At 45.5% G+C, this 26706-nt stretch overlaps 1 protein-coding gene across 1 annotated transcript in view; it reads right to left on the bottom strand.

Annotated features, from left to right (window-relative positions):
- LOC112576352 (epidermal growth factor-like protein 7) overlaps positions 1–26241 on the bottom strand; it is a 29630-nt gene extending 3389 nt beyond the window's left edge. Inside the window, exons 1-7 of the mRNA XM_025258723.1 lie at positions 25987–26241; positions 23148–23650; positions 3184–3309; positions 2709–2827; positions 2198–2293; positions 1780–1899; positions 585–673 (exon numbers count right to left, since the gene is read on the bottom strand). Of these exons, the coding sequence (XP_025114508.1) occupies positions 585–673; positions 1780–1899; positions 2198–2293; positions 2709–2827; positions 3184–3309; positions 23148–23266 (669 nt within the window). The 5' untranslated portion in view covers positions 23267–23650; positions 25987–26241. The remainder of the gene's footprint in view (positions 1–584; positions 674–1779; positions 1900–2197; positions 2294–2708; positions 2828–3183; positions 3310–23147; positions 23651–25986) is intronic.
- Between the last annotated feature and the right edge of the window lie 465 nt (positions 26242–26706).

The following is a 26706-nucleotide window of genomic DNA, read 5'->3' as shown; positions in this document are numbered from 1 at the left end:
GCGGCTGCAGTCGTCATAGGTCAGTAAAGTGATGTTTAAAGTGATGCATTCCTCGCATTAACATTTTAATTACAAAGAACGAGGTAGGTAGTTTTATGTCAACATATTACTTTACTACTGTCACAGAAGGACATTTACTTTTGAATTTTAATTAAACAAATGCGGCAATTTAAATTTGAAATTCATAGTACAGAGTGATTTTTAGGACTTGGTGGTCCGCCATATTTGTTACTTAAGTAAAGTGGTCCGCGGTCCGAAATACTTTGAGAACCACTGACGTACATAACACAGTTGACACCACTTGCAGCTTGTGACGCAGACGTAGACTGCAAATGATTGAAACTTCTACCACAACTTACTAAAATTGTGGTTACTCATTTTCTTTCCAATTTTAGTTTGCTAGCATTACTATAAGGTCACGTGATCTATATGACCTGCATCTTTGGAAGTAAAAATGGCGACGGCCTTGCTGCCGGCACAAGCTGCAGACCGCTGATTGGATACAATCGTGTGACTAGAAAAGGCACACAAGCAAGCAAACTGCAATCTACTGGTTGGTTTGTCTGTCGCCAGCAGCTACTTACCTTCTCTGTCTCTAGCTCCTGCACTTTGTTGCTAAGCGACGAGATCGTACCCTGCATCTCCTGGAATTCGGGCAGACAACTCAGGCACACTGTAAATATGAAAAGAACGGTCACGCAACGGGCGGGCAGGGTTACACGCAGTACAACACCACAATGACAGCAACAATGCCGCAGCCAATGGCATTACAAGGCAGGCACGGCATTTTACACACAGTTGTCTGCCTTTGCTTTTTAAATCTGCGTTTGTTTCCCTTTGTTCTGTTCCTAAAAAAAGTTCTCTCTACCGATTTGATAACAAGTCAGAGACAAGTATAAGCTCCGTGTCCCCTGAAAGAATACAGTCTAATACATGTATAGTGAAAGGCCTTTTATCCTCTAGCAGGGTACATTCACTCTCAGTGTCTGGCAACAGGGTACAATCTAGCATAGTGTGGTCAGTGTTCTGTAACAAAGTACAGTCTGACATGCTACAAAAAGGTTTATTATCCTGTAACAGTGTACAGTCTAATGTAGTACAAACTGTCATTATCCTGTAACAGGGTACAGTCCGTGTAGCCAGGTCTCAGTGTCCTGTAGCAGTGCACAGTCTAATGTAGTACAAACTGTTATCATCCTGTAACAGGGTACAGTCAGTGTAGCGCGGTCTCGGTCCCTTGTAACAGGGTAAAGTCAGTGTAACCTTGTACTGGTGTCCTGTAACAGGGTACAGTCTAGTGCGCGGTATAGCCAGGCCACATTTCTCCCACTTTCTCCCTTCAAGTTCCTTCTCACCCATTCGCTCTCCGCCCTCTGACATCCCCCACTCATCCCTGGTCCCTCCACTCGCGTGACCTCATCTTTAACCCTACTTCCCTTAGTCTGGCTTTTTTAAATAGAAGTATGGCAGGCAGGGAAGCCGCAGTGACGTTTACATAGTGGAGAGGGAAAAGACTCTGTGACGTTTACATGGCATTCAGCAGAGATGGAAGCTGTTGTGACGTTACATAACAAAGAGCAGGGAAGCTGTTGCGACGTTCTACATGGCAGAAAGTAGGGAGGGGGGGTTGTGACGTTCTACATGGCAGAAAGTAGGGAGGGGTTGTTGTGACATTCTAGATTGCAGAAGGGATGAAGGCGCCCTCATGCGACTCTCATTAGCGTACGAAGACCAAGCGGCAGCGAGAGGAAGGAGAAGACAACTGGTGGCAGAACGTACGGCGACAGGAGCGGCGGTCGTCTTGAATCTTGAAGCCATCTTGACAAACGCACTCGTAACTGCCGGGCAGGTTGTGACACACCTGCTGACACTTGTTCTCTACCGCGCATTCGTCCACATCTGCAACCAGTCAAGAGAAGGGTGTACTCCAGACAGACCGCACAGTTCCAACGTTCACATGAAGCGAGCCACTGGCATGGGGGGGAAGTGCGTGGACGTGAACTCGAGTTCGGGTATCAAGGGATATGTTTGAGCTTGTGGTCTCGGTGAAACAACGGGTTTTGATGACAATTAAATTTGTTGATGTGTAACAACGATTTCATACTGATTACAGCGACCACCTCTCTTTCTAGGGTGAGTAGCCATGCTTCCAACATGCTAACTACTTCCTGTCTTTGTACTTCATTTCCAAACTTACCTGTCTGGCAGAGGGGGCCGGTCCAGCCATCAGCGCACTGACACGTGTCTGGACCCACACACGTGCCTCCGTTGTGGCAGTCACCACTACACACCGCTGTGGTGAGACACAAGATACAGTTACTACTACACACCGCTGTCAGGCAACACACACGTAAGGGCGCAGTACTCATGATTATAGAAGTGAGAATGTTTACAAGACTCTGAGTGCAAGTGTAATGCTGTTGCTGTCGTAGGTCTCATAGGTCGTAAGTCGACGACTGCCTGTAGTTTGAGATCCGTGTGTGCTCATCACATTTGTGTGAAGTCAGCATATTTCATATTTGTATTGAGTAGGATCACTACGTGTTACATCATTGTGCGCTATTTATATTTGTATATAGCTACCTACATCTGACGGTGAGAGCAGTGTGGCTCTACCTACATAAATAATTACATGTCGGAGAGCAGTGCGGCTTGTTCTATTTATATAAATGAACACATCAGTATAGGAAAGAGCAATATAAACACACGTTGGGTGCAACTGGTCTCATAGGGCGAGGCCTTCTGCCAGCCAGGACAGCAGCCCTGCACGAGATGGGTTCGAATCTGCATGTGAAACACAGTTCGATAGGCCGTCTGGTAGGATAATCTGCACACAACAAACAGCATACCATTACTAGCCAATACCTGCACAGGACACACATATCCTCGCCATATGTGTAACCTGTCACCATAACCTGCTCATGACAGTGTTACATCACATCTACATGACAGTCACTCCTCACAAGGGCATGTTCTGATGTCGTCTAACACTCCACACTAGGTCATGTTCTGACACTCACTCCACACAAGGGCATGTTCTGACACTTATTCCACACAAGGTCATGCTCTGACACTCACTCCACACAAGGGCATGTTCTGACGTCGTCTGACACTCAACACACTCCTAACCCTAACCCTGACGCTCCAGTCCAAAGCAGACTGACGTGACGACATGACACTCACGCCAGTCGAGAGCAGACCCTAAAGCCCTCGCACATGTGCATGGTTTGGCGGTAAACGGCGCGGTGGTAGCTTTGACGGAACGGCACGGGCTGCGCGCTCTGCTGCTGCTGCACACACACGTGACGACTGCAACAGACAAATCACAACATTGTGAGGAGACTCGAACACATAGACATCATTAGAGATGGTGAGTTCCACGCACAGACACCAAGAGAGCTACTCGTTGATAGGGGGCTAGTTCCCCGGCGGTTGGCACCATAGAGTATACAGAGGTAGCTGTCTAAAAGGCATACTGAGTATAGTGACCACAGAGTTAAATCCCTTGTTAGTGAAGAGCATTGAATACTGAGTATGCGGTGACAAAGTACACATTATTACATTATTATATACATAATATTACTAACTCTAACCCTCTGGCCACTATAGTGAGTATGCGGTGACAGACTGCATATTATTATAATATTATTCTAATACTGTTAGGTACAAGGGGTTGTTGCCCCTGTTGTTAGGCAGGCATTATCACCCTTACCCGTGTGTGAGCGAGGCTGCTGCGTCGTGGTCTGGCGTCATAATTTGACGCCATTTTGGGGTTTGGACGTTGGAGAAAAGACAAAGGAAGGGATCCCTGCTCGAGCAGACGACAGAGAGAAAAGACTGGCGGCGGACTGAGGAGAGAAGGTCTTGCTGTACGTGTGGTTACAGAGACCGAGAATATATGAACTAAGTTGCTTGCCTAGTCAAGGAACTTCTGGGGGATCCACCTAGAACAAGCTAGGCTATCGACATAACAGCTTCCGGTTGAGCGAAGGAAGATACTGGCTATATCTGTCAGAAGAGTATGAGAGAATAAGAACAGTAAATAAACAGTCAGAAGGTGGTTTTTGCTTTTGTTTGGAAGGATGCCACTGTGCAAGTGTCAAATGTTTCGGTGGAAGTTTTCCATCGTTTCCGGGGCAGGTCTATGGACAGAGCAAGATGAGTGGCGAGCGGCTCTCGCTCATGTTACAGGCCGTTCACACTAAAGTTTAAATCCATTGAGAGCCAAGACTTGCTAGAAGCGGAAGTCTGACTGTCAGTTGCTCGCCGAGACTAGTAGCGGAGAACGTGGCAAAAGGCTAAGCGTTGGTCTCGGCGTACAGTCAGCCATCCACCTACACACGTCTGTGGTGTGGGTGTGGTATGGAGGGGGTGAAGAATGAGAGGACGGGGGGAGAGAATGACTATGATACCCTGGTTTCCAGATTCCACCCGCTAACTCGCACAGTCCTGTACAACATAAAACATCGAGTTCAAGAAGTCGAGAAAAAGGCTGAGATGTATCTGTGAAGCACAGACCGTTACAAACGCGAGAGGTAGAGTCCACATCACATTTTCTTGTCGATTGCCTTGAAGCAACATCACACACCGCTACGCCTGCAGGACCAAGACTCGAGATAACACATGGCTACAGACGCAGGACATAGAATGAAGATTACAGATACCTGATATAATCAAGATAACACACAGACCTGTAGAATCAACAGAGCATAGCAACCACATATTAGCGACACGATATGTAGAACTAAGACTCTACATTGCTACATTGTTACCGACAACACCACACTGTGCACCAGTGTGCACCATGCCCCAACCATTGCATCTCCCTCCGCCTTCAGTGCTGCTGCCTCATGACTGTGTTTGTTTGTTTGCTTGCTTTTCTCAGCCCTTTGCAGCGCCTCACATCACCGCAAAATGTTGTTACAGCTGTCTCTACAGGTCACCATTATAAATCTCTCACGGTTCTTTAAATATCTCTCACGGTCACAGTTTTAAATCTCTCACGGTTCATATCTCTCACAGTTGTCTCTACCTGTCACAGTTTTAAATCTCTAACGGTTCTTTAAATATCTCTCACAGTTGTCTCTACCGGTCACAGTTTTAAATCTCTAACGGTTCTTTAAATATCTCTCACAGTTGTCTCTACCGGTCACAGTTTTAAATCTCTAACGGTTCTTTAAATATCTCTCACAGTTGTCTCTACCGGTCACAGTTTTAAATCTCTAACGGTTCTTTAAATATCTCTCACAGTTGTCTCTACCGGTCACAGTTTTAAATCTCTAACGGTTCTTTAAATATCTCTCACAGTTGTCTCTACCGGTCACAGTTTTAAATCTCTAACGGTTCTTTAAATATCTCTCACGGTCACAGTTTTAAATCTCTCACGGTTCATATCTCTCACAGTTGTCTCTACCTGTCACAGTTTTAAATCTCTAACGGTTCTTTAAATATCTCTCACAGTTGTCTCTACCGGTCACAGTTTTAAATCTCTAACGGTTCTTTAAATATCTCTCACAGTTGTCTCTACCGGTCACAGTTTTAAATCTCTAACGGTTCTTTAAATATCTCTCACGGTCACAGTTTTAAATCTCTCACGGTTCATATCTCTCACAGTTGTCTCTACCTGTCACAGTTTTAAATCTCTAACGGTTCTTTAAATATCTCTCACAGTTGTCTCTACCGGTCACAGTTTTAAATCTCTAACGGTTCTTTAAATATCTCTCACAGCTGTCTCTACAGGTCACAGTTTTGAATCTCTCACGGTTCATATCTCTCACAGCTGTCTCTACAGGTCACAGTTTTAAATCTCTCACGATTCTTTAAATATCTTCACAGCTGTCTTTGGTTTCAGTTGCGAATGTTTTCTCGTACTAACTGTAGCTACCACAGGTCCGTGCGCTGGCTAGAAACACTACGTGTCACGTGAATAAGCGTCTGTAGATACTAAGTGTGAGATGAAAGTATTAGTAGACTGGCTTAGAGGAGATTATCAGCCTGATGACGTGTGGCCTTTGTGAACGGGTAGATGACGTGTGGCACTGGTGTACGGTGTGGTGATGTGTGGCACTTGTGTACGGTGTGGTCGCGTGTGACACCTGTGTACGGTGTGACATGTGGCACTTGTATACGGGTTGTTGACGTGTGACACTTGTGTACGGTGTGACATAGGCCACATGTGTACGGTGTGACATGTGGCACTTGTGTACGGTGTGACATGTGGCACTTGTGTACGGGTTGTTGACGTGTGACACTTGTGTACGGTGTGGATGTCAACATGCGCTCAGTCAAGGGAGAGCACTAGAGGCAGGTCGCCTGCTGGTAGCAAGATGTGACCTCCCTGGCGGCCAGGAAGGATGCTGCCCACTGGAGGACAGACAGCGAGTTCCGCTACGTCCACAAGTCGACCGACATTTAAACAGCAGCTTTGTTGTTGGCTACACAAGCTGACATTGTGTCACTCTTGGTCCATCTCAGTCTCTTCCTGATAGAATGTTGATCCGCCAGACCTTTGCTGTCCGTGTCAGGGTCATCTTGACGCCTTGAAGCTATACTATCCGTGAGCCTATCGCAAAACAAATAAACAGTTGTGTTCTTGATGCACTGCAAGCAAACAAACACACGCTGTCTCTCTCTGTCACATTAAAGACTGCAGTGAGAGGCGCCATGTGCAGAATGTCTAACTGCTCAGAATACAGACATGGTATACACATGATGTAGACTAGGAGGATATGACTATAATCTAGACACTATGGAGGCTATAGAAGATTGTGACTATAGTGTAGACACTACAGAGGCTATAGAAATCGTGACTATAGCCTAGACCAGACCTGGGCAAAGGCCGGCCCGCCTTCTGTCTCTCACCGGCCCGCCCGCTGGCCCGCCCGCTGGCCCGCCCGCCAGTATATATATATAGATACAGTATTGGGTAAAACTGAGTTAACTATATTAGTCCGGCCCTCTAAAACCATCCCAGTTTTTCATGCGGCCCCTTGGGAAAATTAATTGCCCACCCCTGGCCTAGACACTGTGTAGGCTATATAAGATTGTGACTATATCGTAGACATATGGAAGAACATATTGGGACCAATCTGCAACAAAGCATCAACCAGAAAACAGTACATAAGCAGCGGATCCTGTTGTCTGTCATGCTTGTTGGCCCTTTATTCAAAACTGCCATTTCACAACTAATTGTTTGAGTCCTCATCTCCAGAGGCTTCATCTGGGTGTGTAGAGGACATCAGATGAACTTGCCATGCTGAGTCGCTGTGCTCTTCATCTGCTTCTTGCACTTTCCTCATTCCTCTTCTCAGAGGGAGGGAGGAAACCTCAGGGGCACCACTCTTTCTTTGTTCTTTCTAACCACGTCTCCTAGTCCAAACTGTGGTACTACTCCCTCCACTTCCCTAGAGCAGTAGTCAGGAAGCGAGTGTTAGTCGTTTCCCCGAGGGTAAAATGGGGAACTCGAGGACAAGCGACTTGTTTACGAAGTTTTAAAGCGGCGTCGAGACCCCGCGAACACTGCTTCACGTTTCTGTAGCCTGGGACTCGTATAGCTTATTCTGACAACTGTATAAACATTATGGATGTCATAGAAGATTATAATAGCTGTGTAAGCATATAAGCATCATTGAGACTATAAAAGATTATGACAATTCTTTCAGTCTTTGGAGGCTGGAATAACATGTCGGGGACAAGGGAAGGTCGGCTGTGTGGTGATAGACGGAGTGTGGAGCACAGTAATAGAAAAGAAACAGCACGCTTCACGCCCTCAAAAGCCAGAAGAGGGCGGCAATCACTTGAGAACTTGAGGATATTGCACCCAGAGAACTCGCCAACACGTGCCACGTGCCAACGCGAGTCGGATTGCAAACAAGTGGCTGATGCCAGTGTCACCCGCCCACTGAAAATAGCCGGCACTGACCACTGACTTCTGCTTCTGCCGCCTGGCGCCTGTCTTTAGTTGCACAGAGTTAGAGTGAGGGTTACACTTGGGGTCAGCCCTAATCCGGCCGTTAGCTTATGTTTAGTCTGTCGCTTATTTTCCTCACTTTGTTAGTGTATCTACTAGCTCATCGCAAGATTCGTTCATCTGTTTTTAGTTGCTTTAGTTTTGGTTAGTAGTGAGTTTATTTCTTCGTTTGATTTTCTTACTCTGGTACTTCTCATCGGACTACAAGCTGAATTCTTTTGCTGAGCATCACAGCACCTACTGAGCTCCTCACGTTCACTGTGCCACAGAGACACCGAACACCCTTCACTGTAATACACAGATACATACTGAACACCATTCACTGTGCTACACAGATACATGCTGAACACCATTCACTGTAATACAGATACATACTGAACACCATTCACTGTAATACACAGATACATACTGAACACCATTCACTGTAATACACAGAAACATACTGAACACCATTCACTGTAATACACAGATACATACTGAACACCATTCACTGTAATACACAGATACATACTGAACACCATTCACTGTGCTACACAGATACATACTGAACACCATTCACTATGCTACACAGATACATGCTGAACACCATTCACTGTGCTACACAGATACATACTGAACACCATTCACTGTAATACACAGATACATACTGAACATCTTTCACTGTGCTACACAGATACATACTGAACACCATTCACTGTAATACAGATACATACTGAACACCATTCACTGTGCTACACAGATACATACTGAACACCATTCACTATGCTACACAGATACATGCTGAACACCATTCACTGTGCTACACAGATACATACTGAACACCATTCACTGTGCTACACAGATACATACTGAACACCATTCACTGTAATACACAGATACATACTGAACACCATTCACTGTAATACACAGATACATACTGAACACCATTCACTGTAATACACAGATACATACTGAACACCATTCACTGTAATACACAGATACATGCTGAACACCATTCACTGTGCTACACAGATATATGTTGAACACCATTCACTGTGCTACACAGATACATGCTGAACACCATTCACTGTGCTACACAGATACATACTGAACACCATTCACTGTGCTACACAGATACATACTGAACATCCTTCAGTGTGATACACAGTGAACACCCTTCCTTGTAATACACAGATACATACTGCTCCCCTCACCTGTGGCACACCTACGTGTTTGTGTATGTGATTTGCAATCAAAGGCTCAACAGAGCAGGTGTCAGATGAAAGCCGCATCTGTTGCATCAGGTTTCTTTTGCAAGAATTGTACTGGACTTTGTCGCTGAACCTTTTCACTAACCGTTGCTAGAGCTGCTGTCATTGCTTCGGCCTGAACCCTATACAGCCTGTGTTGTAGCAGCTTACAGTCACTGCTAGCAACTTACTGTCGCCACTGACAACTTACCGTCGCTTCTAACAACTTACTGTCACCGCTGACAACTTACCGTCGCTTCTAACAACTTACTGTCACCGCTGACAACTTACTGTCACCACTGACAACTTACCGTCGCTTCTGACAACTTACCGTCACTTCTGACAACTTACTGTCACCACTGACAACTTACCGGCACTACTGACAACTTACCGTCACCACTGACAACTTACTGTCACCGCTGACAACTTACCGTCACTACTAATCACCACTAGCCCTAACTTACTGTCATTGTACAGTGGCTTTTGGCCTTGCACAGCTCGTCTTTTAACACCTTAGTGTCAGTGCTAACACCTTAGTATCAGTGCTAACACCTTAGTGTCATTGCTAACAACAGTGTCAGTGCTAACACCTTAGCGTCAGTGCTAACAACAGTGTCAGTGCTAGCACCTTAGTGTCAGTGCTAACACCTTAGCGTCAGTGCTAACAACAGTGTCAGTGCTAGCTCCTTAGTGTCAGTGCTAGCACCTTAGTGTCAGTGCTAACAACAGTGTCAGTGCTAGCACCTTAGTGTCAGTGCTAACAACAGTGTCAGTGCTAGCACCTTAGTGTCAGTGCTAACACCTTAGTGCCAGTGCTAACAACAGTGTCAGTGCTAGCACCTTAGTGTCAGTGCTAACACCTTAGTGTCAGTGCTAACAACAGTGTCAGTGCTAGCACCTTAGTGTCAGTGCTAACAACTTACTGTCACCACTAACAACTTACTGTCATTGCACAGCTCGTCTTCTAACAGCTTACACGCGGCAGCAGTCGTCAGTTAGTCGTGGATGTAGGACCGGCACAGTCCACCGGACGGCAAGAAGCTAACAATCGCAGAGGATGTTTACTTCGCGTGACGTCAATTCCGGTGCGCGCGCTAAAGGTCCAATATAACTCGGGGAGGAAATGGAGGATAGGCAAGACGTGTAATGAGCGGAAGTTGCCTGCCTTGCCTTGCGCTGAACTGACAACTCAAGCTTGGAGACAAGCGCCGCTTGCTCATTGTTGATTATTTTGTTAACGACTCGTTAAAAATAGCGAAGAGACCACCCGCGTGTTTCCGAGACAACAGACATCTACAAACATGGGCATGCGCAATGAGGCTACAATAAACAACACACACACACAGATAGGACTACAAGAGTTCAAGAACTGAGATCAACAGTGAATATGATGGACATTGAGCACGAGGACAGTGAACATGACAGACAGTGAACACGATGGACACGTGGACAGTCACATGCAGTAGGAGAGGGGGATGTTTACGGGAAAGGCGTAGAGGCAGACGACATTAAATGATAGTTACATCCTCATAGTTGTCTGGCAAAATGTTATTGTGTAATCTACTCTTAGCCATAACAAGAATATTTATTTTAATGACAAAATTATCTTCTATCTTTTTCACAAACTCCATTTTATGGCCAAAAAATCTGAAGACAGTCTCTCCCGGTGTTTCAATATGAACATAAGAAATAAGTCTGTTTGAAGTATGGAATGTACAAAAGTCGTTTGCTTCAGAAAAACGAAAGACATCTCTACATTAGCAACCAAGCTGAATCAGTTTATTCGGTTCAGGTAGACCATTAACAACTGTCTGCGAAAAGATGTGTTTAATAGGACAGCAGTAACTTAGTCACAGAGCTCGAGAATTTAAAAGAATTATTTGACAGCTTTGTAGACTAAAGTGGAAGCAGGAGCTTTAGATGCACATTCAAAAGTCTTTATACTCTTTGTGTGCATTTCAGTAAAAATTGCTACTGTAAAGTTGTAGCCATTCTTGCTGTAGAGCTGCAGGTATTCACATTGGAGAGACGTAGCGATTCTTACTGCAGACTTATTTGTTTTAAGCCGTTTTAAGCAGGCAGAAATACGAAGCTTCAAACCTGGGAAATACCTGCTAGTCTATTGTACTGGCACACAGGGATGATTTAGCTCAGCATGTTGACTGAAGTTTTAATATCCTTAATGTTTGCTCCAAACGATTGGCTTCCTGTGACCTTTGACTCACAACGTTGCCAGACGTTCAACAGTTGAGATTAGCCTTTTAGTTACAGGGAGGTGGAGAAGAGAGTGAGAGCTCAGAATCAGGGTAAGAAAATAAGAAAGAGCTTCAAATTACCTGCACGCGTTCACCCTGGAAATCGTCGTCCTGCCGTATCTTGCTCAGACACTCAGATACTCAGATACTCACAATTAAGTTGCCATCAACTAGATAGGAAACGAATCAACCGAATTATGAAGCTCAACAGATGTTCAACCTGTGGTGCCCTGAAGCTGCAGCTGGTGGGAAGTAGGTTAACACGACCCAATGTATCTGCGAGTATATCTTCACCTACAGCCTTTCTGCACCAAACCAAACCAGCTGTACATCACTGCCAGCCTGACCCTAGAGGTCAACGGGTTTGCTTATGGTTACGTGACATACGTCAAGACGTAACTTAGGATCAGTGTAACACAACACAAAAACTCTCTAATAGAATGAGAGCCAATCAGCCAACAGCCTACAGACAGCCATGGAAACATTGTACCCATGATGTAATAATAGTACAGGCAGATTTCAATGCTACAGTAGGCAGCAAGAAGGAAGGAAGAGAAAGAACCATGGGGAGAAAGGTAAATGGTATGTAACTGACAATGGCAGCAGGTTGTGTGACGTGTGAAAAAACGACCTTATAACTGGAGAAACAATTTTTCAACACAAAGCTACTCGGAAATCACCTGATGGCAGGACAGATACACCATACTATCATTAATGGCAACTGGAGGCATATACTTCAAGATGTCCGAGTCAAAAAGGGGGCCGACATAGGTAGTGACCATAACTTGCTTATCGGCAAACTTGCTCTCAAGCTCAGAAAAGATGGGAGAACTTGGACATTGACACTTCGACATGGATTAACTCAAAGCAGTTAAGAAATTTATCACAACATTGAAGCATATCTAGTGTCCTAACATATGACACCCAGTTTGAACCCAGCAAGGAAACAAGCGGCTAGGAGCAAGCTCGTACCTCTTAACAACAAGGAGACATGAACAGCATACGAGGGACTGTATAACAAACAAACAACTTGTGAACCACAGAAGGATAAACAGCAGTAATGATGGCGAATAAAAGACAAAACAGGAAATGCAAAGAGAAATCAAGTAAAAAGGACTGAGGGTATCTTGATTATGAAAGGAAGGGTGTGACAAAGGACGAGCATTGTGGCAACTGGTGTTACGAGTAATGTTTACGGAAGACCTGTGTTTTCAGTGGACATTTAAAGGATTCAATAGTGGGTAGGTCAGGCACCGATATCGAGTCCAAGGATGATCGAATGTTTGATATCGTGTTAGCAAAATAATCACAGAACACTTGTGGCAGCTGTTCAGCAGGACAGGCAGTGGATGGTGGGCAGCGGCATCGCCTCGCTTAGCACAGTGTCTACTTCTTAAAGAAAAGCTGGTGAAAGAATATGTTGAGAAGGACAAGCAAGTACAGAGGAGCACTAGAAGAGAAAAAAGAAAGTCTGTGTACATGATGTCATGTGAGTAACCGACACTAGTGGCAGACACCCAGTGTACAAAGGGATAATAACGGTCGCTGGCATTTACCGCCGTGCAGTTAGCCTCCGCCTACAAGCAGTTTACAAATGTCATCCCACTACCACCAACATCCGGGCAGTTGTTCTCTCTTTTCATTGTTGCCTCACACACACACCAAACACGACCACACGAGCAGCTTGTGGGCGGCTGGGAGACAGAAGAGCATTTAGAGGAGAGTTGGATGCTTGATGTCGAATATTTTAGGTCGTTTAACAGAGGAGAGCTGGATATTGTTAAAATTGAAACGTGAAGGTTCCAGAAAAGACTGCAACACACCAGTGGTGAATGGTTGTAAGGATTTGGAGAGACAGTGTGTCTGTCCTGCTGCACGTCTGTCCATTGTGGCCCGACATTTTAGGCATATTTCCTGTCTAAACTTGCAGAACAGCCTTGTGGCAAAACAAAATGGGCCTGTAGGTTGTCTAAAGGCGGTCGCCTACCTGTCAAGAAGGGAATCGTCGGCCTGCTCGTTTGGGAGTGAATCTGAGCAGAAATGAGACAATGTGTCCAGCTTTATAATTGTCGGCCTGCTAGAGAGAAGATGGACGTATGAAAGTGTGACCTGCTTTATAACCGCAAGGGCTGTCGGGATAGAAGTCAGGGTTATACTAGGCTACATACCCGTATGTGCAGGCTTGGCTTTCGTGGGTGATATCGATAAAGTGCCGTTACAGAGAGATGTGAATAGCAGATAAGAAGCTGTGACGGTGCGATGTAAACAGCAGTGTTGTTGCATAACTCTTGAACCCTAACGATGAAAGTACAGCGGGTAGCGGGGTAGCGGGGTAGCGGGGAACCGGTCCATTCAACACTCAGCTGTACCTGGGAGGAAAAGAAGGCGAGCCACTCACCCAGCGAGGCCAGAGACTAATTGAAGGATGCCGCAAGGCGGCGGGCTGAACGAGCAGCGTGTTTGGTGTAGCCTGATAAGAACAGGAGATTAATGTCTTTTGGTCGGTAACAGGTACAGGGTTGTGACGGCTGCTGTGTCTATCATTCACACACACACACTCGCAAGCACATACGCATGCGCGCGCTTACAGAGAAAGACAAGCACCTTAAAGGCAATAAATACACTGAGGAGTGAGCAGACTGTGGACACAACATACAACTGTCGTCCTTGTCATTATAAATAATAGGATCCGCCAACAGCGCCAACAGCGCCAACACCGCCAACACCGCCAACACCGCCAACACGCCAGAAAACGTCAGGTTCAATCAGGAAGCATTCATTCATTGACTGGTACCGGTTGACTTGTGCTTTTCTTGATCTGCATGCTGGTCTCCAAGAACTGGAGAGACGCAGTTGCTGGCGAGGCCCGTCACGTGTCTCGAGTTGCTGGCGAGGCCCGTCACGTGCCTGTCTTGAGCAATGGTGTGTAGATCCTGCACATGACTCCACGACTACTCGGCAAGTTTTGCTATGTTCACCCTGACGTCGAGACCCTGCAAGGTACCATGAGGAAGGTCTTAGTGTGTTGTGCCGAGATGCGAGGCGAATGGCTGTTAAAGAAAGAGGTTTCTGCTGTCCAGCTTGAATGTGAATCGTACTCCACACAAAGTCACTGATCAGATGTTCTGTAGCAGGCGCTGGTCTCCTTTGTATCCTTGTATTTTCTTCTCATCGACAAGTAGAGTGTGTCTCGTATCAAGACTTTAGGCTGGGAGAACAAGGGACACATTATAGGACTCTTATCCGATGTACTGAGTAATAATATGACAACAGAGTAGCCCAGACACCGAAAAATCTCTTTTAGTCTGGGTGATTGCTCTGTGTCCTCTCACTACCCTGTAGCGTAACCTGCAACTACTCAATCTCTTGGAGCCGACATGAAGACAAGGGACTACTAGAAAGACTTGTGCCCTCTGAGACCACAATGGTGCTGACAAGAACAAACCAATGAAACAGATGGAAGGACGAGGGTTGGTAGTCACACACGCTCACACGCGCCCAGACACGTACGCGTTTTTCACGGTCTGCCTCTTACAGGTTCTGGGGTTTACATCTGAAAGGAAATGTTACAGTACTTGACGCGTGAAAGTACATGATAAAAGTAGAAGAACGAATATGTTTATTCCTATGAATCCAAGGGTTACTCCTCATAGTTACATAATTATTCTAATTTTAAAAAAAATTTCATCAGTTTAATAGTTAGTCGTTAGAGAATTAGAAGTTAAAGTTCGGGGTGTACTGACAGTGTCGCTGTCAAACACCGCTGACACTTGAGGGTGTACTCAGAACACAGTTGCAGTCACTGGTGACTGATGTTCCCTGAGTCCATAAATGTATATTCCCACGAATCTCTCACAGAAGACCGCCTCTAGGGGACAAACTCTGAACTCCGGCGCGTCTGTGACAAATACAATAGTTAGGGTCAGGGTTAGGGTTAATGGTAAGTGTCTGTCTCTTTCTCTGACCTCTCAGTGTGCTTACCTGTCGAGTTTGTGGCCTTATTACAAATTGTTTGTGATGGAGGGTGAACTGAACTGGGGTGGAGAGGATGAGAGGACAATTTCTAGATACATGCTTGATTACCTCCCTCTCCCAACCAGTTCCATCTGGAAAGATGGAGAGACTGAAGCCGATGAGACCTTCACACAAAAAGATCGCACATTCGTACCCACGCACACGACTCCCGCGGCTGCAGCAACGCGCGTGGCACCTGCACGAGCCGAAAGAACGAGGAAGGGCAGAGAGAACAAACCTTGTCAGCCATGTTTATGGTTTCTGTGCAGCTTCAGTAAGCGACGCTAATAAATATTGTTGAAACAAGTTAACTCAGGGTTAGGGTTCACCCTATGCTAGCTATAGTGAATGATGGATCATAAACCTTTTCTATTTTACTTTCTTCGGTGCTTATGAAGTTGTCTGATATTAATTAGACGTCTAAAGGTTGTAGAGGTTAACAACTGCCTTCACAAATAACCAGACATTTGCATCGATCTGCGATGTCACTTGTGCCTTTTGCCTCTGGTAGACCTGGCATCATCCCCAGCGCCCAGAGAAGTCTCGGCTCTTGAAAGATGCAGGGTTAATACTGGGGATCAACACAGAACCACAAGGTTCATTGTGGGGTGAGGCGTCTTACAGAAATATGTATGGCTTGCTAAATAAACCTCGAGAAGAGAAGCCCATATTTCAGGTCTGGAGCAGCAGTTTGGACATCTCTTAGCGGCATTTTTACACTGTCGCAGGAGCAGCACTTGACCTAACCCACAATTTTAGGGACTTTGCCATCGCTTCGGGTTCGAATTCCCCGAAGGATGCACAAAATCCGTTGTCGACTTTATAAAGTGTTCTAGTATCTGACATTGCTACCTTTCTGTAAACAATTTGACAACAACTTTAAAGTCAGTGTAAGACTTAGGTAAGACACGTTTAATTGTTATGTTTCATTAAAATAGTTTTCAAACATTACATGAGAACATATTTTTAACAGATTTCTTTTAACAGACCCTGAGTTTTTTGTAGACTATCAAATAGACGTTCCTTCCAATAACGTGTTGATATCTACCAAAATGGCGGTTACCTTCTTTCCCGTAACAGTCCATCTTAACCACGAGGATTGGACTTTTTCCTTGTAACTACAGGCTGTTACCTTCATTGCCATATTATTGGAATTCATGGCACATTTAGCAATAAAATAATTCTGACCCATAATAAATATTGTAAGCCAAAATCAATTTCTTCGTTTGAATTTGTAAAACTTTCAGTCTGTAAAATATTTTATGAGTTCGTTTTGACGTTCCTAGATGTCAGTATTTGACACGCCATTACAACATTACAGACAATGTACTCCTACTCTATGTTGAACAACAACAACAACAACAACAACAACAACAACAAAAAATATTCCTGGACTTTGGATTCATAGATATTCTGTACTTGACGTTGAGCTCAAATATTCTCTTCACTGGCCGTTGAGCTGAGAGTCTTTTCGCTTGCTCGTGCTCATCCGGCGCGCGCGTTGGTGTGTATGAAGGAAACCATTCCTTGCTGTACTTTCTGCTTCTTAATTTTCTTTTGAGACCTTAGGCCTTGTCCTGAGCCTTACAATTTTCTGCCAAAGCGATCGCTATTCACGACCTTCTGGTGTGTTTACTCGAGTTTCTCCAAGGAATGTTTACGCATTTAACAGCTGACTGAAAATAAAAACAGAAAGATGTGAAGAAACCTGCTGGACATCCAACTTCCGGCCTGGGTATCGAGACTGTGGCGCACACATTTACCCCTCACCTCGCAAAATACATTTTGTTTTTATGGGTAATGTGTGTGTGTGTGTGAGCTTGAATACTGATGTTGGTTTGAATGCAGATTTCGGTCAGACCGACTTTCATTGTGTTTGACCGTGCCAGCTATAGCAACTGCTGTGTTGCGACCATGAATTTCTCCCCTCCGCGAAATACTCTGGTTCCCGTCTCACCAAGCGGATTTGTAACACATTGATACAAGTCCATGGGCTTAGCATGCCTGCTGTCATCACGTTATAGGAAGGTCACGTGAGATTTTGCGATCCGTAGTCACAGGGTCACTCACGTGACACCCATGATCGAGATGAGAATGATAATAAGGACAATTGCGGAGTTGTTAACTGCCATAGTTAACAACTGTTAATAATGAATGAAACAAACAGTACATAGCATTTAAATGTCAACAATAGGAGCTTTCTGTTAACCTCGACCATCTAAAGTTTTGAGATCCAGACTGTTTTTAAAATATATCATGGTTTGTTGCAAATTTGTCACATCAGATCAAGACTGAGTTTTAAAAGTTCTTCTTCGCCTAAAGATTTGACTCCTACCTTCTTAAATGAATACTCACTATCAAATTATGTTGCAAAAGTCAACTGTGAATGTCTAATTGTGAGCTAAAGGTCCAGTGCTGTATCTAGTAGTTCTGACAAGTCCAGTGTTGAGATATTGCTATGTGCTGAAGGTCCTCTGTTAGTATGTAGCAAGTATGTAGCGTGGCCAAGCAGCAAGTCTTATCTCAGGGACACACCCGATGCTGCTGACGTGGGTCTCAAACAGAAGCCTTATCTGAAGGAGGACAGATGGCGCTGATGTAGACGTGAAACTCAAGGGTAACCATCCCATACATCCGGGACATTTTGATAATGACGTCTGTGTGTCACAAGCCTCAAGTAACGGGAGCCTAGGACACTTGAGGGCAAGGTCACTTGGCCTTTCCGATCGTTTTATTAACGACAGGGTACTGGTTATTAACGACCGCATTTGTTTCATTGATAATTATGTCTTTGTTAATGAGACCAACAGGCGGTGACATCACACAAAGGCACAGTATGCGCTCAACACCGTTCACTTCTGTTCGCAGTATTGATACCCCAAACACCAAGAATAACATACTCTCGCGGAAACAGAAAGAAAACATTTGATGTTTTAATCAAATACAGATGTTGATGTTCTCATTAAACTACAACACAGAAGTGCTGCGGCCTGGCTCGGCAGCTGGTGATGGTCTGATAGTGTATCTCGTACTAGCGGCTTCACAAGAGTTATCAAAGCTGCTTCTAATTCTCCGCGTCCGCTTTCCCGTTTCCTCATACACATCAATTTTCCATTTTCCTCTTCCTAAATACCAACTTGTCAGGGGGAACTGCAGGCCACTTACAGCCAGGGCCCTGTTCGGAAACGAGGCTCCTAGGCCCGAGATGTTTAGAGTGACGCGAGTTCACCGCGATGCACAAGCATGAATGATCCTGGTGCAGTGCAAACACTCGTGCAGACATTCTTGCTTAATGCTCAGGCTGCGACACTAACTACAAACATTCTCCTGACTTGCGGATCATATGCCTTTGGAAAATACTCTTAATACTTCAAGAATTTGAACTGGACATGCGTGCATGGGGGAGGGGGGGGGCGAGGGGCAGAAAAAAAAGATCGCGAGAATCTGCTGACCTTATGAAAGTGTGAGATCACAGAAAAATGAGGGCTGCTTGGAAAGTGTCAATTTGTTTAAAGCGTTTCACAACTGAAGGCCTCATCACCATGACGGCAGGAAGTGAGTGTACACGAGTGGCACGCTAGCTGTACCTCACGAGGTACTGTCAGTCAGTGGACTAACAAACTCTATCCTTATTATAAACAGTTTTCGCCTCACAGTCAATGTTTAGTCGATGTGTCGGAGGAGAAGGGTAAGTTGGTGTGTAGGAGGAAAATAACAAGTGCAAACGGTTGGCTCCATACTGAGTATACAGAGATAGCTGTCTACAAGGTATACTCAGCATGCGACAACAGCTGTCCTGACCTTCCTGTAGTGTCATCGCATACTGAGTATAGTGGCCAGAGGTTAGTAATATTAGTTAGTAATATTATGTATATAATATTATAGTAATATGTAGTCTGTCACCGCATGCTCACTAAAGTGGTCAGAGGGTAGGGTTACGGTTAATATTTGTCACGACCACGTCACACACTGACGTCACCGCCTCACACACGGTGTTCACGCACAACATACAACACAAAACACAACGATCTGTCCATGGGCTTCTCGTCTTTCTTTACTAAAATAACCCGCTGTCGACTTTGCCGTAAAGTTTCTTTTCTTTCCTTTTGGCTGTTACTTATCCTCTCTCGTGGAGGATAGATGGCAACAGGTCGTATACACACAGAAAGCAAAATAAAGATTAACACCTAGAATGAAGTTACACAAACTTTTCTCAAAACTAACTCAAATAGACAGGAAATTCATTAACCCTCTGTCACTCATCAATATCATCCAACAGAACATTTCTAACTCAACCGGTCTTGCACCAAGAAACGGAGCGCCGCTCTGGAACTCGGTCCAGAATACAAATGGTCTCCTTGATAATTTATAGAAAGTTTGAAAACACTTACTGTTACTGTCCGCTAATGTCACTTCACCAAACGTAAAGAAAGTCAGATGTATCTCTGCGTCAGGACCGCTCCCACTCAATCCACGACGAGCGTACAGGTTCACTTACACACTTCCTAAACACACTAAGATACAGTACATTCCACCCGGATCTCCTAAGCTGGCACGCACACACTTCAAACTGCTATTGCCAACGCTGGGGTCGCGGAACAACACTTCGGGACGTCGACGGACTGAACTCCGCCCTGGACGCCCGACACAAGATGCAACTTGGCCCTGGACAACACCTTCGTCTAGGGCTCTAGGCCTTGCCGTCGTTAGGGACTTCACTTGCTCACTTCGTTCACCTTAGTCAATCTAGGAGTTACATGGAATGTAAAGGCAAAATAAAACTGCTTAGAATCTCGTAAAGAGTAGGATCAGTTTGAATCTCGTCTGTTTTAGTGTCTGTTTACATGAAAAGTTGCTTGTTTTATAGGATGTTGTGTTCAATGAGACAAGTTACACTGGACTCTTTCGTCTCTCTTGTCCTCCGATGACGTCACCTCGACCCCTATGTCAGCTGATGCCATGATATGGTTGGACACTGCTCATAGCCATCTTGATTGTTATCACTAATATATATCACTAATCCAGCTAACCACACACCACCGATCACTTGAGTTCAAATCCTAACAATGACCGACACATCCTGTCTGTCGCGGACGTCACACAGCACGTTACTATACCCTTAATTGAAAAAAAATCGTCTGCGAGCAAGATGCACACACACACACACACCGATGTTGTACAACATTCTATTCCTATTTTTTCCCTGCTGTTCTATCTCTACAACGATCCAAGCACACAAAGTGACAAGAAGTCTTAAGGGTGCTACGGGTATCTACAATAGTGTGCTATGATGGCCATGTCGCCCCGCACACATCATTTTCTTGATGGCCATGTTGGTTCCCCCGTACAATCTTTTATTTATTTTTTTTATTTGAGTCCACAATCCTAACCGCTAGTAGTCACAGGTATATGTCTAAAAATAGCAGTAAAAGAGTGCCGCAGCCCAGCAGGTATGGGTTTGGTATCAGACAAGAAAGGCGGGCGGTACATCAAGAGAATGCTTCCATCAAGAAGCATGAGGCTGGCTTCGTCAAACTCGCGCTGTTTCCTAGTCCCTGCCTCCAGACAAAAAAAGGAAAGGAGCCTAGCGTCTTGAAAATAAACCGTTAAAAAACGGACATTGAAGAGCTGTTAAGTAACGTTCTTATCGGAATATTTCACGCCAGAGGGCGCACCCAGTGTCAAACCCTTTGCCTGTTAATCCCTGAGTTGTCTCCCTTGGGAACATGTGGCATTGGCGGAAAGCAGGATGGACCTCAATGTGTGAGTTGTTTTCACACCCTGTTCAGCAGCTCTTGATGTCGCTGTCTGATGCCACTAGACTCCATCCCTCCGCTTCTCGTTTTACACTTCAAATGGACGGCGATGTTTTCACTCTGCAAGTAGATTGTGCCAGGGAACTGCAACTCTTGACTAATGCACAGATTTTACGGCCTTGTGCCCTTTCAGGGAGGAGGGTGTGTGTGAACGAGTGGGTGTGTAGTGAAAGGGAGGGGGTGGTGGGTGGGTAAGAAGGCTCAAACAGGCATTGATGTAGCAGGTGTACGACTCACTAAATATCAGTTTTATTTGCAGCCAAAAACAAACAGGCCAAACGGAAGTGGAGGTCGCGCAGAACACTTCAGTTCCATATGAAGCGAATCGCGCACGATGCCGCCCACAGCAGCTATTTTGCTCGGCCCTCGACGTCACCGCAGCTCTCATTACGACGACATCGGCAACACCGCGGCCAGCTGCTGATGACGTCACCAGGAGGTGATGTCCACGCGTAGGTGTTGGTGGCCTCGAGTCCCGCAGCTGTGTCGCGAGACAGGTACGGCTGTTTTGAGACAGGTACAGTTTTGTCCTGCGACAGGTGCAGAGCTGTGTCAAGATTCAAGCCATTTTATTCTTTGACGATCCTATCACAAACTGGCAGTGACAGAGCTTGTCTGGTGAGGGTGTCGTAGCCTGATGGTTGGTAAGCTCCAACTGAAACACAAGTACGAGGTCGATGCCTGCCTCTTGTCTAGGAAACTTATTCTGCCTACCATTAACATTGTTCTGGCAGCCAGAAGCAAAGATTGTTCGTGGAAAGCAAAAGGTAGCTGAGGGCGAGGCCACATTCCAGTCCTAGATACCCACAGCATGGGCTCGATGAAAACATCCAGAAACCCTGATTCTGATGTTCACTCTGGTGTTTCTCTCGAACCCTAACCCTGACATTTATTCTAGTATCTCTCTCCCTCGCTGATTCTGATGTTCACACTGGTGTTTCTGTCCTTCCTGTGTAACCTCCCTCCATGTCTGTCGCATAGTCTGGCTAATAGACACGTGCCGTGTTTTACTGACATTTCCCAGATCCCAGTCTAACCCTCATTGCCAGTGTGTGGCGGCTTATCGGGGCTCTGGCATCGTGCGAGAGAATGCTGGGATAACGATGAAACAATGGACACTTTGTTCCCTCGCACACCTCACTCTTGTCCTGCTGCGCGCATGCATGGGTACAGACACGTGTTACAACAACAGCAAATACAACAGGCCATCTAGCTCCTACATACCGATGGCGGACTTCTTGCCAGGGGTATGAGGGCGTGGAGTGCGCGTGACTTGTGACACTGGTGGTGCTTGGTGCACCCGATTCTTTGTAAAGCGACCTTTGGCATTAAAGCGCCTGGTGCTGCGTCTAAACATAACTTTAAGCCAGTTTGGAACTGAGCGATTATAAATAGAAAATTTTTGTCTTTATACTGAAAACTCCTACATTGTTATGTCGATGCCTTTCAGCAGCTACAGATTAATCACACACACACTCACTCGGCATACGAGCACTTCAACACTTATTTCCAAGTGTCTTTAGGTGTGTTAGACACTTGCACATCACCCAAACGTTATTTATGCATGTGTTCATGTCCAAATGTCTGTATGCGTGTTGTGTACATTATTAGGTGTCTTTACACATCCCTATATTGCCTGTCGTTATTTGTTGTGATGTAAACATTCGTCATTAAAAAACGAGGGCCACAAGAACCCTAACCCTTGGAGCAAGTTTTAACCGTAAAGCTGACAACAAGTCTAAGATGAGCACAGTCGTCGAGTAGGAGCAAGCTCACGTGCTCTTTGTTATCCGTCTTTGTGTGTGTGTGTCCAATAGCACGGCGACAAAGATAGAAAGAAGGAAACAAACAAAGACTGACTTACCCAGGCTGTAACATCTCGAGGTCACTTGAGGAGGCGGCCATGACAAGGCTCAGCAGGATGGACACGCAGTCCCAGGTCAGGGCAAGTCGGGGCACCTTCACTGCCCACAGCCTCGACATCGCTGGTGGTCAGAGCTGACAGAGAAACTCCAGGGACTCAACTTCCTTGCGGAAGCTTGGAGTTTAGGGCTGATGTGAAAACTTCAGGTGGACCGCTACACTCTCGCTGAAAGCCGCTCTGGACTTACCAAGCCACTCCCTCACTGCGTGTTAAGGTCAGAGTTACCATTCCACGGTGTATCGGGGTTATTCCACTTCATATGTCAGAGTTAGACTTACCAGTCCACCCCAGTCCAATGTACCGATGTCCTCCCCTCTTGTGTCCAGGCAGTAAGAAGCACTACTCACCTGCCTAGCACCAGGCCTTCAGGAGATGGGGGAGGTGTCTGACGTGCAGTGTCCTGACCACAGAAGCAGTTCTGCTGACCAGGTGTCTTCTGGTGACTGGTGGATGAAGAGAAAAAGACGATAACAATATGTATTAACACAAACAAGCTTTCCCTTAGTTTGAAGTATTCAAATATGCATAGGTGCTAAATGAATGCTAATGAACAGGTAAGCATGCATGTGGATACGTGTGTGTGTGTGTGCAGTCCCGCTGCATAACCAAACAGGACCTTTTTGTCACATGACAGTGGCCGCCAGTCAAGATTGCCATGATAGTAAGCACTAAGGGAGAAGTGCAAGACCACACAACAGGCTGACAATTAACACGCATATGGAATGGAGACCAGTGCTGACAAGAGTCCAGTCATGGTCATCGGCAACAGCAATGCAGACATCTGTATCTTCGTTAAGTACTAGAGAGCCACCCTCTCCAAAGGCGCCAGCTTCAAGACAGATATCCGCATGAACACCATGACAGCAACAGCGGCGATGAGTAGGCGGGTAGGCTGGACAGGGGGGACAGCAGTTATAACATCAGTACTACGAAGTACAATCTCTACCTGTAGTATCCATCCTGCTCTACGGATGTGAAACGACGACAGCCACCTTAGTTTCACGCGCTGATGTCGTCAAGCATGCTGATCGCACGTGCACACAAAGCATCGCTCGCCTTCACGTCATGTGACTGGCGCGTGTTGAGGAAGTCTCCGGGGATTTGAACAAATCATCACTCAGCACCGCTGTGTTAACGGCCAGTGGTGTACTACTGACCGTCTGTGAACACCCAGTGGTGTACTACTTTCTGTGAACACCCAGTGGTGTACTACTGACCGTCTGTGAACAACCAGTGGTGTACTACTGACCGTCTGTGAACACCCAGTGGTGTACTACTTTCTGTGAACACCCAGTGGTGTACTACTGACCGTCTGTGAACAACCAGTGGTGTATGGATGAACTTTCGCGAACAACGGTGATTGTGACTGCATGGATGTGAACAACGGGTCGTGTGTAACTGTCCCGTAGCATGACAGAATTAATTTGAACAGTGACTGGGTCGTGACTCTTTCTCTCTATCCGCATGACTCTTTCTTTCCCAGGTCTTTCTGTCAACTGATTCTTTGTGTCTGATTGTCTCGTTCTCTCTCTCTCCATCTCTCTCCTAAGTATATCTGCCCCTCAACTCTCTCTCCCAGCTGTATCTGTCTCTCAAATCTCTGTCTCTCCATTGCTTGTCGCTGTCTATGCTACTGATCCTCTTTGTCTAGAGTCTAGAGCGAATGTAACATAATAGTAACTCTCTAAACTGGACATAACATGGACGTTACTCTTTTTCCAGATTTGATTTAACATTAAAATTACTCTTGAAGTTTTATTCTTGTAACCATAGGAACCCGCTGTTGACACATGGGGTCGTAGTCATGAAAGGAGATAAAGTGCTAGCCTGGAACATGGGGGGAACACCAAATGGGGGAACACCAAAGGCAAGCGCTATTCGGACTCTGCTGTATAACTAGGAAGACTAAACACATGTTCGTCAGTTCTCCACCTAGTGCCGAGGCAGCCACTTGCCATTGCTTCACAACGACTACTCTGGGGGTTAACTTTTCAACTGTCAATCAACTTTCGCTGAACTGCCAATCACTGTGACCAGCTATAAACAGGCTCAAGAATCTGCTACTTATATGCAGCCTTCACAGATGCATTAACACCCTGTCCCACATAACCTCTACACACACTGAATACATATAAACGAAATGTATATACGAGTATAATTAAGCCATTGAATATTACAAAGAAAGACATTAACAGAACCAGCTACATTATTTTGAAAATATGTTCAACTTCTGTTCCAAGTATTTACACACTTTTCAAGTTCTCTGTTCAGCTGTAACAAGTTCACAAGTTCACAAGTTCACACTCTGTTTATTTCGTTGAAAGCTCAAGTGAATAATTTCAACGATTATGCCAGTGAAAAGCAAATTTGAAAGTTTATCAGTTATAAATACTGCGTGCAAGCACCCCTATAAATAGAACATACTTCACGAAGGCACATGCGAGATCATGGCTTGGGTGAATTCTTTCAATTATAACGATTGAAGTGAATTTGGCACATTAGTTCACCGTACGATAATTTCAGGTGCCACAACACCAGGATACCTGGTGCAATGGTCTCAGGTGCATGTCACTGGCTGTGGGTGACGTCGCCTTACGCTAACTAACCCTGATGGTAGCAGACGACAGCACAATGACAGCCCCGCTGGTCTCTCTTCGCTGACCAGTTATGACACAAACACAATCATCTCTCGACGAGGAAAACCTTGGTCAAAGGTCGATGCTTAAACTGGGAAAGATAGATGTAATAAATAAACATGCAAAAAATAGCCACTAGCTACCTGTTGGTCACAAAATGACGTTTGTAGTCCACCAGCAAAGTGACTTGTTGAAGTCGACAGTTGTCAGCAGTTGTACGAGGTCGCATCAGTACAAGTTGTTTACTAGTCACTCGCTTTGTGTGCACGAGCCAGTGGCTGGCAAAGTCTTTGTCTGCGTGTAACTAATGAAACATTTGCTTTCCAAGATGCTGCTGCCAAGACCAGCGGTGCGTCTGCTGCAAGTGCTGCGCCTGGCGCTACTGTGCAGCGTGCCGTCTGCTCGTCGACCTTTCAACTCCGCCAATAGCGTGCGCGCGCATCGCCAGCAGCTGTGGCAGTCAGACGGCGGCTACGTCCTCGTGTGGTGCTGAGCGCAGCACATAAACAGGGACTGATCTCAGGGCGTCAAGTGGGCTTGTTCTCGCTAAAAGTAGTCCCATAACTTCCCTCCTGCCATTAGTGTTAGCGGAACCCCTCATATACCCATCACTGATCACTCAACTCATTTTAGCGTCAGTAACGATCCAACGCTCATACCGCTTGTTTCACCAGGAAATGTGTAACACGTCACATATCACATGACCCACAGATCAACGGCAGTTTGTAACACGTCACGCATGGCATGATCTACAGGTCAACAGGAGTTCGTAACAAGTCACTGTGACCGGTGAAACACGTCACAAGCGACACTTTAACACAGCGGTTCTCAACTTTTACTTGTGACGCCCCCCTGACGAGCAA

This window comes from Pomacea canaliculata, linkage group LG11 (genome assembly GCF_003073045.1).
Source record: "Pomacea canaliculata isolate SZHN2017 linkage group LG11, ASM307304v1, whole genome shotgun sequence".
In the NCBI taxonomy this organism is placed as follows: Eukaryota; Metazoa; Mollusca; class Gastropoda; order Architaenioglossa; family Ampullariidae; genus Pomacea; species Pomacea canaliculata.
Note: the sequence above shows the minus strand (reverse complement) of the source record. Positions and strands in the feature narration are given on the sequence as shown.